The following is a 15382-nucleotide window of genomic DNA, read 5'->3' on the forward strand; positions in this document are numbered from 1 at the left end:
TAGGACTGGGTTTTAGCTCAAACCCAGGAAAAATACTTAAGCAATAAATTAAGTATACAATTATGAAAACATTTTTTTAAGCAGTAAATTAAGTATACAATTATGAAAACATTTTTACTTAATTTTTGATGTAAAAAGACTCTTACTACATAAAAGGCAGGCAATTATCCAGTTTTTCAACACTCAGGTAAGAAAAAAGATGCAGAAAGCCGTGAAAAATGTTAGCTGACAAAAAAAGTAAAAGAAAGTAGAGTCAATGTTACAAATCATCAGGAAGGGCATAGAGAACAAACTGGAAACACTGTTATGCTGTTGTGTAAATCCTAAAGGCTCTTCGTCAGGATTAGTACATGAATAGTAGGTAGTCAGGAGGCTCCAGTGCTGGTACTTGCATGAGTGGTCGGTGAAGGGCACTTGTCAAAACAGATGAAGCACAGTCCACAAATAAATTGCCTCTTAAACTTAAAAAGCTACTTAAGCAATCTGCAGAAACTGAAATTAGCACAGTGGTTTGCCTCTCATAGGGAAAATATAGGTCTCTCAATGGTAGCCTAGTGCCAACAGGTACGAGTTGGATCCTGGAAATTTCTCCTCTGTTGTGAATTCAAGCAGGACCTACTTAGGGCACCATAGGCCACATGATCTCTTGAGGTTGTTTGCCAGATACATAATTCAAGTTTCAGGCCTGTAGGCCAGGTTGCGGGCAGTTTGTTTCATGGGGGAAGGTGTTCATTAAATACTACAAAGAGTCTGTTTGTAGGAAATTGTCCTTTTCTGCTCCTTCTTAAGTTGTGGCTCTCAGAGTGGAGGACTTAGCTCTGAGACTGCTTTGTACTTTGAACTGGACTCAAGTCATTTCAGGGTAACCACTAGATTCTTCAGAAAGAAGCTGTATTTTCCTTCTCTCTGTGAGACCTGTGAATTCATAGAACTGGTGATACTTCAGAATAACAGAATATGTTATCCAAATCACGTATGTAGGTTGTGAGTATACAAGAAGTTTTCCATATTGAACCACTTGGCTCAAGAGGGTTAGTCCATCTAGGGTCATTACTCAGTACATGCCTTACCTGCTGGTTGGAGAAATTTCTTTCTTCCTCTTTATGCTTCTGTTTTCTCTATATGCTTTGCAAAATGGATCTTGCATTAAGATACCAAGATATCCTGACAGCAGCCTTTGATGCTATTGCACATCTTTATCAACTATTTTGGATTTCAAACTAGATTTTATGTAGAGAGCTGCAGCCCCTGGTTGCCATGTTCCGAAACCCTTCCCTTAATATGCAGTAGTTATCACTGCCAGAGACTGGATTGTCCTTCAGTTTATCCCTGTTAACATCCCTGTTAGCACCCATGTTGGAGGCTTCTGAATTCATAGAATCATACAATCATAGAATTGTCAAGGTTGGAAGTGACCTTAAAGATCATCCAGTTCCAACCCCCCCGCCATGGGTAGGGACATCCCCCACTAGATCAGGCTGCCCAGAGCCCCATCCAGCCTTAAAAACTTCCAGGGATGGGGCTTCCACCACCTCTCTGGGCAACCTGTTCCAGTGTCTCACCACCCTCATGGGGGCAACCTGTGCCAGTGTCTCACCACCCTCATGGGGAAGAACTTCTTCCTGACGTCCAATCTGAACCGATCCATCTCTAGCTTTAATCCATTCTCTCTAGTCCTATCACTGCCCGACATCCTAAAAAGCCCCTCGCCATATGTTCCATGTGAAAGTACAGCTCTTTGTTATGTTACTTTAAGTTTTAGATACTGTTTTGTTTTGGACATTGCCTTATGAATCACAATGTAAATGGCAATTTGTGTTCCCTCTCATAATACAGCTCTTCATATTTATGTTTCAGTGCAGATCACGCTGTAAGATAATGACAATTCAAAATCCATCCCAGACAAATAGCAAGGACATAATGGTGTTTCCCTGGAATAGTCTTAATTTGGCAGATTGTAGCTCCCTCACCTTTGAAAATCCATCAGAGAAAAAACTGATCTTGAATAATAAAGTTTCTTTTTTCTTGCAAAAGAAAACCAAACCAAACTTGGTGCTAGCTGTTTCCACACAAGAATCATCTGCTAATTTCTTGGAGCAAGTGGTAGAGAAAGTAGCACATGAGATATTAAAAACAGTAGATAAGTTGTGAATTAGAGCAAATCTGAAATTTGATATGTGGAAACCTGTGGCAGTCTTAAGCTCGTCGGAATTCTGTGTTTGACCTTAGATGGCAGAAACGTAACAGGAGATGTAGTTCCTGGCTAGGTTGTATGTTAACACCAAAAAAGAGGCTGTTTTAATTAAAAAAAAAAAAGTTAGGTCATTAGCTGTTGCACTCAGTTTTTAAAAATAGTCCTTCTAATGGAAAAAACTCTAATAAAAGTGTAATTTTATGCTTTAGAATTAATGAGCTTACCAAATGGATAATATTTGCCAGCCTTTCACCTAAGGAAAGGAGCTGGCCCTGATGATTCTGATATGAAGCAATAAAGCAGACTTGCAACAGCCGCGTGGGCTTTGTGCTGCTAGGCCACAGGAGGTCAAAACTGAACATAATGTTTGTGGCAGAGTGAGACCGCGACACTTGTGCAGTGAAACTTTTAGGGCCTGAAAAACACTCCTCTTGGCTTGCAAGCCAGAGATCAGTAAAATGTACTTGTAGTAGGGTTTTTTTCCAAAATGCACATTCATTGGGTTTTACTGACCTCAACTGTCTTCTCTTGTCCATTCTGGATAAATTTGCTTCTTCTCGTTCCTTGACCTGCCTTCCTCAAAGACTCCGTCTGAGTTTTTGTTCTAACAGTCACTTGTTTCAGCCTTTCTCTAATGAAGGGCGGGCCAAGAATGTTTCCTACTTGCTCAGAACCAACATAATACTGAGTTCACTGGGTGATTCCCTTGTGGCTTTTGGAGGTGGTTCCAGTGTGAAGTGGTTCTTTTGGGGCGAGAGCATTTCCACATTTTAACTATCTGAAGATTAGAAATGAAGAGATTTTCATCTTCCCCTACTGAATGTTATGTCAGCACCAAGTAAGTGGTTGGAGAGAGCAGAAAAATAACTCTGTGCGAAGTAGGTGAAAGGGTGGGGGGCGTGGACTGGATAATAACATGGTAAATATGAACTTGCTAAATCTGCAAAATACCAGATTGTTTATTTCTGCAAGCAGCATATGCAGAATAAGTATTTTCTAGTCATGATCATTCAGTTTGTGAAAATGAGTCTATCTTTCTGTAGTAGTTTCTTCTATCATATGTTCAGTGTAGGTGCTAGAAAAGCAAGCATTCTTCTAGATCCTGTATAGGGCATAATGACAGTTCTGCTGAGACTGCAGTTGAGAGTTTAATTGCACTGCTGAAGCAACTTGCTGCAGTGGAGGATAATGTTATTCCCTCTTTCACTGACGAGTATAGAGCCTCTAAAATTCCTCTGTATTACTGAACCACTGGCATGAATTCCATATGATTGCAGTATTGATAGAAGAGTCCTCAGTGTGTTGGTATGATAGTTTCTGTAACTCTTGCTTCTCCCAGAAAGAAGAAGAAAATGCATCAATTAAGACTGCTAAGTGGCTAGTATCAGTGCCAGCTAGTGGTATTGCCCTTTCGTTGAAATGGTATGCAAAAGTTCTCATTGATGAGTAAGAGCATACCTTAATTTTGACTCTGCCTTTACATACTGTGAAATTTCCAAATAAAGAGGGCTTCCTCAGTTTTGTTAAGAATCAAGGTAAGAAGACTGAGCACTAAGACGACCGATATTTGTACTGGTTTCACTTAAAGGCAGCAATGTTTCTTTAGTTGACTCGTTGATGTCATGATTTGTGTACTGGATTTCTATGACAATTTCTTCTCTTGAGACATTACTAAGCATTGCTTGGAGCAAATATTCTCCCTGGGCTGTTTTCTGCATTTCATCCCATGGATTCTGGGAGAGATTTTGCTATTAACTATAACTAACATTTGTTAGCTTGTAACTCTTAGTAGTCTCCAGAGTTCAGTCTAATTCTCTCATCCAAACCATGTCTCTTTTTAACTCTTTTTCTAATGAGAATACCAGAGTAGTCTTCTGAAACTAGTGAAAAGCGTTGGTAATATAACTGGGATCGTGTTTGGCTCATCACTCTACTTTCTCTGATCGATAATTTCCCTGGAAAGAAGCAAATGAAAACTTACGTTTTCATGAAATGAAACAAACATTTCGTAAGTTGAAGGATGGAGAGTTAGTGAAGTGCTGGTGATTTGAGATGGCTGTGTTATGTGGTGTTATGGGATTGTTTGTTCTTTTGAAGATGTCCAGTAGGAGAGAGTTTGACTTACGTTGACCTAAACCACAATAATATGCTTTTGGCAATACTCACTAGGAGAAACAAACATTTCGTAAGTTGAAGGATGGAGATTTAGTGAAGTGCTGGTGATTTGAGATGGCTGTGTTATGTGGTGTTATGGGATTGTTTGTTCTTTTGAAGATGTCCAGTAGGAGAGAGTTTGCAAACCTCAAAAAAATACTGTAACAGTCCAGATAAATGAAAAAATCACACCAGATGGTTTCATTTTTCTACTCAAGAAAGCATGGATATTTTGTGTGGAAATAATGTGTGGGATTACATGTGTATTTAGTGAAGCCATAAGTGATGTTGCAGGAATGGTTCTCAAGTCTGTTTGGAAGAGGAAGAAAAGAGAGAGGCGAAAAAAAAGTCTTTAGTTACATTGAGTCTAATGCTTTCAGTACAGGAAGAGGGGAAAAAATCTCACTCAGCTAACTTCAGGAATCCCAGTAAAGGACACTAGTAGATAAGGAGAGATAAAGTTCATTTTTTTGGCAGGTATATTCAAACTGAAACAAAATACTAAGATTTTAAAGAAAAAAGAACACTGGAGATAAATGTTAGGTAAAGTATCCCACACCACTACATAAATACTGTCTAAAAAAGGTTAGCTGACTTAAGAAAATTACTTATATGTAGTTGCCTTTAATTCTGATCAGCATTCTTCAACTTCTGAGTGTCTTCCAAAGAATTAAATACTGTATGCACACTAGCTGATGAATGAATGAAGATGTGGCTAAGAAGTGTTAGTCTGGAAAGAGACCAGATGTTTTTGTTCATTCACTCATCAGAAACTTGGTATGTGTGCAGTAATCCTTTGTGTTAACTGGCAGGAACTAATTACATGTATAGCTGTTACTATTTATAAAGCTGTCAGCCAAGTCATTGTGGTAGAAGCTTTACTGTCCTTAAAATGTCTTTCATTCCTCACCTCTTTTGTTATCAAATTTACTATATGCAGTTATATCTATCTGATGTTTTGAGACCATGCTTCAAAATTGGGGCAAAATCCTTCATATATTCTGAATGCAGACATTGTCATTAATCTCATCATGATTTCAAGTGAATTTTCTTGTGTCAGTTAAAAATTCTACTACTGAATCTTTTTTCTTGATGTAATAATACATAACAGGAGAAGTGTCTTCTCACCTAAAATAAAACTGCACTGTGTTATTCACCAGCATTGTTGGGGAATGTGCAAACTCCATTAGTGTTACGTTACAAAAAAATGTCAGCTGAAGGCATGAACGGATTACAGGGACCCTCACAACGGGTCTAGCCACTTGGATCAGATTACTGTCAAATTGATGAATGTGTAGAAATGAGGTTGTCCTTGGTAGGCTTCAAAATAAACATACAATCTTAAATCATATGATTTAGCTAGTTTGAGCTAGTTATTGTCTTGAGAAAAGTTAATGAAATGTAATTAATGCCCTTCAATGGCAATACCATTTTTTTATCCAGCAGCAGAGTTCCTTAGAAGCAGTCCCTTTTCAGCTTTTAGTTTCTTGAATAATTGTCTCTTTGTTGCAACACGTGGTACGTCCACTCAGAGTTTTTGTGTGACTTTTTCTGTACTATAGGTGTTGGATTGGATTGAAAACCATGGAGAAGCTTTCCTTAGCAAACACACTGGAGTGGGAAAATCCTTGCATCGGGCTAGAGCTTTGCAGAAACGCCATGAAGACTTTGAAGAGGTTGCACAGGTAAAAACAATCACATGAAGGACTGTATATTTATCATGGAAATATATGAAAAAAATCCTGCTTTGGCACTGAAGGGCTGGACAGAGGGAGCTCAACTACAAAGCATTCAGTTGCAGCAGTGGACTATTTTGATATTCTTGCAAGCTTTTATTTCATTTCTCCTTTGTGCTACAGCTTCAGTAAGAAAAAGACCAACTTTGACAGTCCTACAGAGAGTGGGAGCCTTGAAGCCCACCAGAACTGCTGCTGCTGTTACTATTTATCATTATTTTTCTTTTCAAAAGCATATTTTCAAATGTTGACTCACAGAAGAAATGAAAGCGCTTCTTTCTAAGTAACTTAAATCCATGGGCTTCTAGGGTTTAAACTTTTGTGCAGCCTGTAAGAGAGGATGGAGATGAATTGAAAGCCCATGGGGAGCTCCCACATGGGTAGAGTGGTCTGATGAGGGGAAAGCTCCTAAGAAATCACATGGGCCAGCAAGCTGGCCACCAGCCTGGCTTTGGTGGGTGGGGTTTTTTTAAATAAAACTGAGTTTGCCTATGCCCTCTTGTTCTGAATCACCGATACCAACGCTTTTTCCATTTAGCCTTAACTGGAAAACACTTTCCTGTGAAAGAGTCAGGCTGAAAGAGATAGAGATACTAAGGAATACAGGGAGCATAATAAGAATCTAGTTTCGGTGGCAGTTACAAAAAGGGGACTAGAGGTGAATATTTTTTAAATAAAACTGAGTTTGCCTATGCCCTCTTGTTCTGAATCACCGATACCAACGCTTTTTCCATTTAGCCTTAACTGGAAAACACTTTCCTGTGAAAGAGTCAGGCTGAAAGAGATAGAGATACTAAGGAATACAGGGAGCATAATAAGAATCTAGTTTCGGTGGCAGTTACAAAAAGGGGACTAGAGGTGAATAAAACCCATGAGAAACTGAAGGTCAGAATCGTCCCCATTAGTAACATGCACTATCTGTCCAGTCTTAATGACTGATGAGAGTAAACATTTCTAAGATTCCTCAAGAAGAATCTCATTAAGGTAGGGTTGATACAGTGATCCTTCAGTCAAAACAGAAGACACGTTATTAGAAAATTTGGAAGTGACATACAGGAGCTCAGCAATGACATCCGCTATGGTGGATGCATCAGGGATGTGTTCAAAGGGTGCCTGTTTAATGCATGACTAAGTTCTTAATAAAATCTTTTTGTAAATATGGTCTTAGAGCACTCCAGTGACTGAGGACTTGGATAGGATCAGAAAACTTCCTCAATATTTACTTCCTATAAAATTTTCCATAATAATAAGGGTTATTAGTTTGGTGTGTATATATACATGCTGGATTTTCCATATACATGCCTAATACTTCATTTTTAGTAACATCTGTAATATTTTTCATGTGGAAATACTTACTTTTCTAGGTCAGACAAGCAAGAATCTGTTTCTGTAAGACACTTAGCACAATCTAAATGATCTCATACTTAATACTGTGTTATTTAAGCAAAAAAGAAAAAATATTTGACTAACCAAAGGGGATGAAGTGTGTAGAACTGTTAGTGGGATGCAAACTGTTAAAAAAGTATCTTATTAATCTGCATTATACTTCAGAGAGTTGTAAAGCAAATCCTTAGTAAATAACTTCCTAAAGCTGAATGTTACTAGAGTTTAAAATAATCTTTTTAGGGGATGGATGGAATGTCTATTTTTGGAGATACTGAAAAACTTAAGACTGGTCAAAGAACTTAAATATCCCACAGGGAAGTATCTTCCATGGACAGAAGAATGGACAAAATGATCTAATAAGTTGTGTTTTTTTTTTCATCTAATTCTTGAATGCATAGTGGCTGCCAAGAGAGGCACACCCTTTGTGTTGTTCCTCTTACTTGTTCTGAAACCAAATATAGCAGGCCCCAAAAAGCATTCCTGTTGTTGGTGTTTTCAAGGAAGAATATGTTTGAGTAGAAGACAGCAGTCTGCAGTCCTTGCTAAAGCATGAATAACTTTCAGCTGGTTTATTCTCTACCTACACTTCTGGTTGGTCCAGGTCTCTACTATGCTTTGGGGTTTTGTTGTTGTATATTGTTTTGTTTCCTTTTTTTTTTTTTAATAGAACCACAGGCATAATCAGGGCTTTTCAGTCAACTCTAGTCGCAAGTTGGGAGGAGGCAGCGTCAAGTGAACTTTCTGTGGCGTGTCAATATTTTATCAAATGCAGGGAGCCACCAGTAATGTTGAAATGTTTCCAGTTGAAGGCTAACTCCTGATTTTGAGGGGAACAGGAATTATTATTTTTTATTTCCTTCTGCTTCCTCCATCATTCTTTTTTAATGTGAATGAGGTGCCAGTTCCTCGGCACCATTGAAAGAGATGTTAAAATAAGCGTTGTCAAATAGATGTTTCAGAGTCAATGGGCTGTGGGCTCACAAATTATTCACTTTACAATTAGTGTGCAGTGAAGTCTTGTTTATTTTTATTTGTCATTTTGTTACCTCTACAGGAATACTAGATATAGTCAAAACTGAGCTGACTAATAATCCTCCCTATATTGTGATGGATTGACATTCACGCTACACATACACGCTTTGACTTGCACCCACTGTTATAAAATTGTGTTGCTCTTTTCTTATGGAGCCTGTGCAGTTCACTTTCTACTTCTTTTTCATTCTTTTTCTCTTCTCCCCTTGATCATCTCTGTATCCATTAAAGCATTTAGTCAAAGTGTCAAGACCTCAAATTTTGACAGAACTGATCACTTATGGGCACAGATTTTCAGCTCAGAAGCCCTGGATACAGATCAATAGTATGGTTGTACTTCCCCGTGCAGTTTTGTATGAAATTTGAAGTCAGCTTCTCCTGGTTCAGCTATGATTTGATGTCTGCTTTTTGACAGTAGTCTATGCTCAAAAAACATGAAAGGTGTATGGCAGGAATTAATTAGTGGGACCTTTTTTCACAGGTAAGTTTTCTCTATGTGCAGATTGCTTCTGAGTAAAGAACTCAACTCCTCCTGATGCAAGAGATGCACAAGAAAGATTCTTCCAAACCTTGTCTGAATACACTTATCATTTCCCTACCACCACAACCAATTCCCATCTCCTTTAGGATTACAAAAAAAAATTGTGTATTTGAACTGGTTATTAAATTTACCAATGAATGGCTGTAATACATCAAACTAAAGACCCATGTCTTGCATTATCTTGTAGCCATCACCAGATGCATAAAGAATTAGGACTGTATGCTTAAAAAGTTACCTTTACCTTCCCAGTTGTCTGGGCATATTTGATGTCTAGAACTGAAGGATACATCAGAACCAGTGTTTAATAGTCACTGATAGGCTTTCCTTCTCCTATTTGGGCTAGCTACTTTTTGAACCCATTTATGCTGTTGTAATATATGCCAGATCCTGTAGCAATGAGTTAAGCAGTTTAGTTGCTCCTTAGATGAAAAGTACTTTTGTTTGTGCTGCCTGATCCTTAAACGTGATAGTGTCCACTGTATTTAAAGAGTATCTTAATTAAAGAGTATCTTAATCCACCTTTAATGATTTGTGTACCGCTGTTAATCTCCCTCCATCCATGTGTGTGTCTCTCTTCACACTTGGCAGCACGATAAACTCAGTTTGCATGAAATGTAGTCCATATATTTACTCACTTCTGTTGCTGTATTTATTGTACTCATTTCTGCATGAGTCTTTTAGATTTAACCTTTGACATTTCTATGATGTGTCACTTCATATGCTTTCTGAAAATAGGGTGTTTATTTTTTCTGAAGAATGTGTAGAGAAGGTTTCTCAACAGGAGGACTAGGGAAGCAATGGGATATGTTGTTGGGGAGGGTGGTTAACTCACCATTATGGAGAATCTTCCAGCATTTTAGAGTAGAATGCCTATTAAAGATATATGTAGCTGACTGTGCCTTCAGACACAGAGGAATGGACTAGAGAACTTCTTAAAGCAAGAAGACTTCTTAAAGCTCTTACCAGGCTGATTATTTTCCCCTGGGATTTGGGGATGATGTATTAATGGACATATTCTGAGGAATTTTTTAATCTATTTCAAAACTGTTGAATTTGTGACCATGAAGGCTCCTTTGTCCATTTAGGAAACTGGCATAAGCAGCTTCAAGGGAGAACTACTCTTTCTGCCTAACCTTTTGTTTTCTAGCTGGCAGCTGTCCCTTGGGACCAGAATTTGCAAAATCTTCACATTGCGACTTTTTTTCCCCTCTGCACATTGTTTAGAAGTAAGCAGAAAGTTGGGAAATACAGTAGTTAGTACAGCACACCTATTTGTTGTGATTTCTATTCCAAAGGGCAGTTGTTGTCTACCAAGATAAATAATTATATATTATATTTCAGCTTTACTTGGAGGAGAAATTTTTAGGAATAAGGCATGTGTCTGCTGTTAAGATTTAAGAATTGCAACCCTTTTTGAAGCAGCATCTAGGTTGTGATCTGTTTCTGAGTACCGGCAGTTTACAGAAAGAGGAGTCTGATGTGCCTGGGCCTGCGTTATGGGGAAGACAGTGCTGGAATTCGTAAACAATGCTTCACATGTAAGATAAAGTTTTCATTAAAATGGGAAACTTCTGGTTCAGCCATCTGCAGCTGGGTGTGGCCCTCTGGGCTGATGAAGTAGTTGTTGTTTGAGGAACGCCTTAAGGCTCTTCAAGCTTGCCCCTTGAACACTTGTGAGCTTCGACCCTGGAAGTCAAAACACCAAAAGAGAGATCAGAGTATGTTCTGGGCCAGCGCAGCCTGAGCCAGTGATCTGTATCATTGAGTAGTGTGGTCCCCTCTGGAAAGGGTAGGGTTGTGTTCATCTCTGCAGGATTTCCTAGGGAAACTGGGGAGGGAGGTCTCTACCTTTCTGTGCAATTAAAAAGCTGAAGGTTAAGGAAGGGCTAAAATGCAAGTAGTCAAAACCAAGCAGCAGCATAAATTTAAATCTGTACATAAGGAGATTGTAATAAATGGAGGGGAAACCCCCCTCCAAATACACAAAAGCTTCAGTGAGTCATGTAATCTGTCCTGGGCTTGCCTGGTGATTTGCTTGGGACCCTGGAGGAGAGCTCTTATTTCCTGCCTCTTAGTTGCGTTTTAGGACTGGGCTTGGATTTAACTGTTGTGGATATTGTAATGTTAGCTAGAGGTGTGATACTATATTTATGGTAAAGAAAAGCGTATTTGCGTAGGCTTAATTTTTCTTGGCAAGCAGTGGTTTTATCTGATGTAATTGAGATTGGGAGGAGATGGAAGGGCAGAAGGAGAAGAGAAAGATGTAGTTTATATTGTCAAAAATTATTTTTTCATAGTCTATGGTGCAAGCTTGTTAGGAAACCTGGTGTGGTGACATAAGCAAAGCTGCTTTACTGTAGACTGGGCTTCAATCTGTTTTGTCCAGAAGTTAACATCCTTCTATGCTTTCTTGATGAGTCTATTATGAGAAGCATTCTAAGGAAAATGAAAATCCAAGGTTAGGCTCAAAAGGAGTACCCAAATTATAGCAAATATTTGGAATCAGTCCTGTTCTGAATTAATGAGAAAGATACAGATGCAGGTGGCAAGTTCTAAGCTTTAAGCGTTGTTAAACATCTCTTTCTTCCCTGAACCATAACACTCTCAGCACATCAAGTATCAGACTTCTATTCTGTGTTCTGCTTTGACCCAAGTATTTTGTAGGACTGCTGATCTGCATTTGTTAATTCTGTAGCATATTGGGACAGTATTCCACTGCGACACTCAGCCATAGCTGACTTCTAAATCTTCCTCTGTTGCTGCTGTTTCGCAAATGATGATCCATTTGACATGTGAATTTTGGATACCTCACTTCTGTAAGGATGGAGAGAAATTTTCTCCTGTGCTTGGTCACTTTCCACCTACCTGCTGGATGTGTGGATTTGATGTTGAACCTCTCTGCCAGCAACTAGGACTTTCTCACCTCTAGTAATACACATTTGAAAAGTCTTCTGGCCATGACTGCAGTGGTTTTTCCGATATTGAAGCAGACCAGTTTGCAAGACTGATCTTTATTCTAGCTGCAAATATCAAATACTGATTGCAAGGGAGAATAAACAGACTCCAAAGTTATGGATCAAGGAGACATTCAAATAGACAAAAATAAAGAGCCAAGGAATGAATTCATTCACAGCTAAACAAAAAAGTTTCTAGAAATAGAACAAAATCTTTTGTGAGATTATACTACTTTAAAAAAAGAGGAGAAGGAAAAATACATTCCAAAGACCTTTTCATCCCTTTTCTTTCATTAGTGGAATGGCTTTAAAATATACTGTCTGAATTTTCTTTCATTTAATCCTGTGAAACTGACTTATTTCTTTACAGAACACGTATACCAACGCAGATAAGCTCCTAGAAGCAGCTGAACAGCTCGCTCAGACTGGGGAGTGTGACCCTGAGGAAATTTATCAAGCTGCTCATCAGCTCGAAGACCGGATACAGGATTTTGTCAGGCGTGTGGAACAACGCAAGATCCTGCTGGACATGTCTGTGTCCTTCCACACGCATGTTAAAGAGGTAAAACTGCTGCTAAGTCATGATCATAACTTTAAGCCTTAAAACCAATATTGTCTAGTCACTGCTTGAACCTTGCCATAGGAATTCATGAAACCCCTATTGTATGATGAGTTTTGGTTTGTAATTCACAGCAGACTGGGGAAGGGTGGTTGTTTTTTTATGGATTTATCTATTTAGTTGGTTATTTCACTTTCACAGGCAGCTTCTAACTCCTTTGTTGTGCAAGTACACATGCTTGTCCATTCTGGAGGAACACAGGAGGGTCAGATCAGGGGTCTGATAGAGCTAAAAGACGGGATTGGAGGAGGGAGATATGGTGCACTTCTGTTGTTTTTGTTTTTGGTTTTTTCCTCTCTTTATCCGACCAACTCTCCATGCAGTTAACTGAGTTGTCAGACAGGTCATTAGACTGACATGGTTCAGGAGACTGAAACGCATGACAGAAGCACAAGGCTACTTAAGGCAACCCTGCTGCCCAGAGAGAGACCTTGTTTTCTTTCTCTGTTTTACACATTGCATTTTGATCTTTTATGTTGAGGCTCTTCACAACCTAAAGAGCTTATCTGGTAATGACAATGTTTTGCCTCCTGTTTGCAATTTTTAGTCTCCTTCGAAGGTTGAACTGATACACCAGCAAAAGAAAATTCAGCCAAACATGCTTTTCAACCAGATCAGTTTTCTTCAAATCAGACCACAGGTCATAATGAATTTATGAGCTCATGAGAGAGGGTGGAATAGGCTAGAGCAAGAATAAGGACTTTGAGGAAGGGGGTTGGTAAAAGGTTTTGGCAAATTCTGACAACTGTAGATTACTTGTTTTCTTTTTAGAGCTCATATGAAATCTCACTGCTCAGACTAGATGAAAATATGAAAAGCTACTGGATCACAGAATGTCAGAGTATGTCTTCCCTTCACCCTATATTGAGAAATGGTTTCTTCAGTAGGGAAGTACAGTATTCAAAGGAGCATCTTCAGCAAAGCCTTGTAGAGGATAAGGGTGGGAGTTTTTTGTATGTGAAACATCTGTTTTGCACTTGAAACAAATGCACCAGACAGTTGGTGTTTGAAGGCAGTCAGGATTGAATTACTTTTTAGCTCTAGATGTGAGTACATAGCTCCCCCATCAGTTTTCTGGTAGACGCTTCCTTGCTGATATTCTCACAGGACTCCACTTGTTTAAACAAAATATAAATGCTGTATCGTAAGCTGTTCTTAGGGGGCAACTTTTTTGTTTTACTTTTCTTAAGCATATAGTGCCATTCCATTACCTGTTGTGAAGCACAGCAGCAGTGAGCTGCTGAAACGTGTTCATTGTTTCTGTAGATTTCTGCATTACCTGTTTTTCTTGGCAACAAGAAAAGCAGCTGGAATGATGTTTAAATGGATAGAGTTGGTTGTAGTGCTGAAAGATAGAGACTGTAAAAGGATTTGCAAAGAAAGGATTTTAAAAAAAAACACCTCCCAAAAAACTGAAAGGCAGACTGATCTGTGAGTCACTGTTGAGTAATTCTGGGAGGCTGATCCAGATGTGCTGGAATGTTGCCACTGCTCCCCTAGGTAATCTGTATCTTGATTTATTCCTTGGGGAAAATGGATATTATTGGGCCGCTGTAAGTGCACACAGCTGTTACTATGGCAGCCCCTTTGCGGCCTGGGCTTTGGGAAAAAGGTACTGTGGCTGATGTACATGTGTTGATTTTTTTCTTTTTGTCATGTGGCTGACCTTTATACCTGATAAAGCAAGGGAAATCAGAAAGAGTCCTTATTTATGTAAGCAAGACTATCATTTTATTTATTTGCATACTACTTAAAAATGCAGATGAGAGAGTGAGGCAGGTGGTTCATATTTAGTAGACTAGTCCTTTGGTTTAAGTGCAAAGAAATAGCAAGCTCAAAGCTGTCCCGTGCTTTCTGCATTCTGATCTGTTTTCAAGAGGATGTTGTTTATTATCAAACAGGCATGAGGAGTGCTGAGAAGGTATCACAAAGCAGATGGAAGATAAAAATGCCCTAAACCTGAAAGTCATTGCATTTCTCCTGCAGGATGTGGGAAGTCGCAGAATAAATTAGTGCATACCTGTAGGCACATAACCAGCCAGCTGTATGATAGAGGGAAGAAATTAAGGTGCGTTCTTAGCTAGTGAAGAGAGGAGTTGAGGTAGTAGGACGATAAGCTAGTTGTTGAACCAGAAAGAGATGCTTCAGTTGTTTAAAAAAACCCACAAAAATACCCAAAGAAATCACAAACAAAACACTGCCAACGCATTGTGCCCTTTTAGAATTCAGGGTGAATTTTGTTTCTTGCATCTTTTTTGCGTTTTCCTGGTCTGAAAAATAGGCATGAAGGCTAAAAACCCTAAACCATGTGACAGTTTGGAGGGAGCCACAGAGCTGGCAGAAGGTGGTAATCTGAGTTGTTGGCTGTTTTGAGGCTTTGAAATCTGGCTCAGATATCCATCCAATCCCTTGATTTTTTAATTATTTTTTTTAAGTAGGGTGTTTTGTTGTGTTTTATTCTTTTTCCCAAGAAATGCTGTGTGTTGAATGAATGTTCCTCATGTGGATGAGAGTGAGAATGTTCCTATACTACTTCTCCTCCATGGCTTTACATAATCTTTGTACCTGACACAGAATTTACCTGCAACTTTTCCCAGCTTCCCTAAGAAGCGTCAGCCCTGAGTTCTCTGTAAATCAGCACAGTTTCTGCTTTCAGAAGCAGCATGCTTGCCACAAAAGTGATAGATTGGCTTGACATGTCCTGGAAGTAACAGACTGTTGCTCTGCTTGTGCACAGAGCAGCTGTGTAGTGTGTGCACAGCAGCC

At 39.0% G+C, this 15382-nt stretch overlaps 1 protein-coding gene across 1 annotated transcript in view; it reads left to right on the top strand.

Moving 5' to 3' along the window:
* Positions 1-3533: 3533 nt before the first annotated feature.
* The window catches only part of TRIO (trio Rho guanine nucleotide exchange factor), a gene marked incomplete at its 5' end in the record, with an annotated part of 134475 nt that continues 122626 nt past the window's right edge, over positions 3534-15382 (top strand). The window contains 4 exons of the mRNA XM_009866530.1: positions 3534-3640; positions 4292-4379; positions 5911-6033; positions 12368-12559. Of these exons, the coding sequence (XP_009864832.1) occupies positions 3534-3640; positions 4292-4379; positions 5911-6033; positions 12368-12559 (510 nt within the window). The remainder of the gene's footprint in view (positions 3641-4291; positions 4380-5910; positions 6034-12367; positions 12560-15382) is intronic.

Source organism: Apaloderma vittatum, unplaced genomic scaffold (genome assembly GCF_000703405.1).
Source record: "Apaloderma vittatum isolate BGI_N311 unplaced genomic scaffold, ASM70340v1 scaffold2153, whole genome shotgun sequence".
Lineage (NCBI taxonomy): Eukaryota > Metazoa > Chordata > Aves > Trogoniformes > Trogonidae > Apaloderma > Apaloderma vittatum.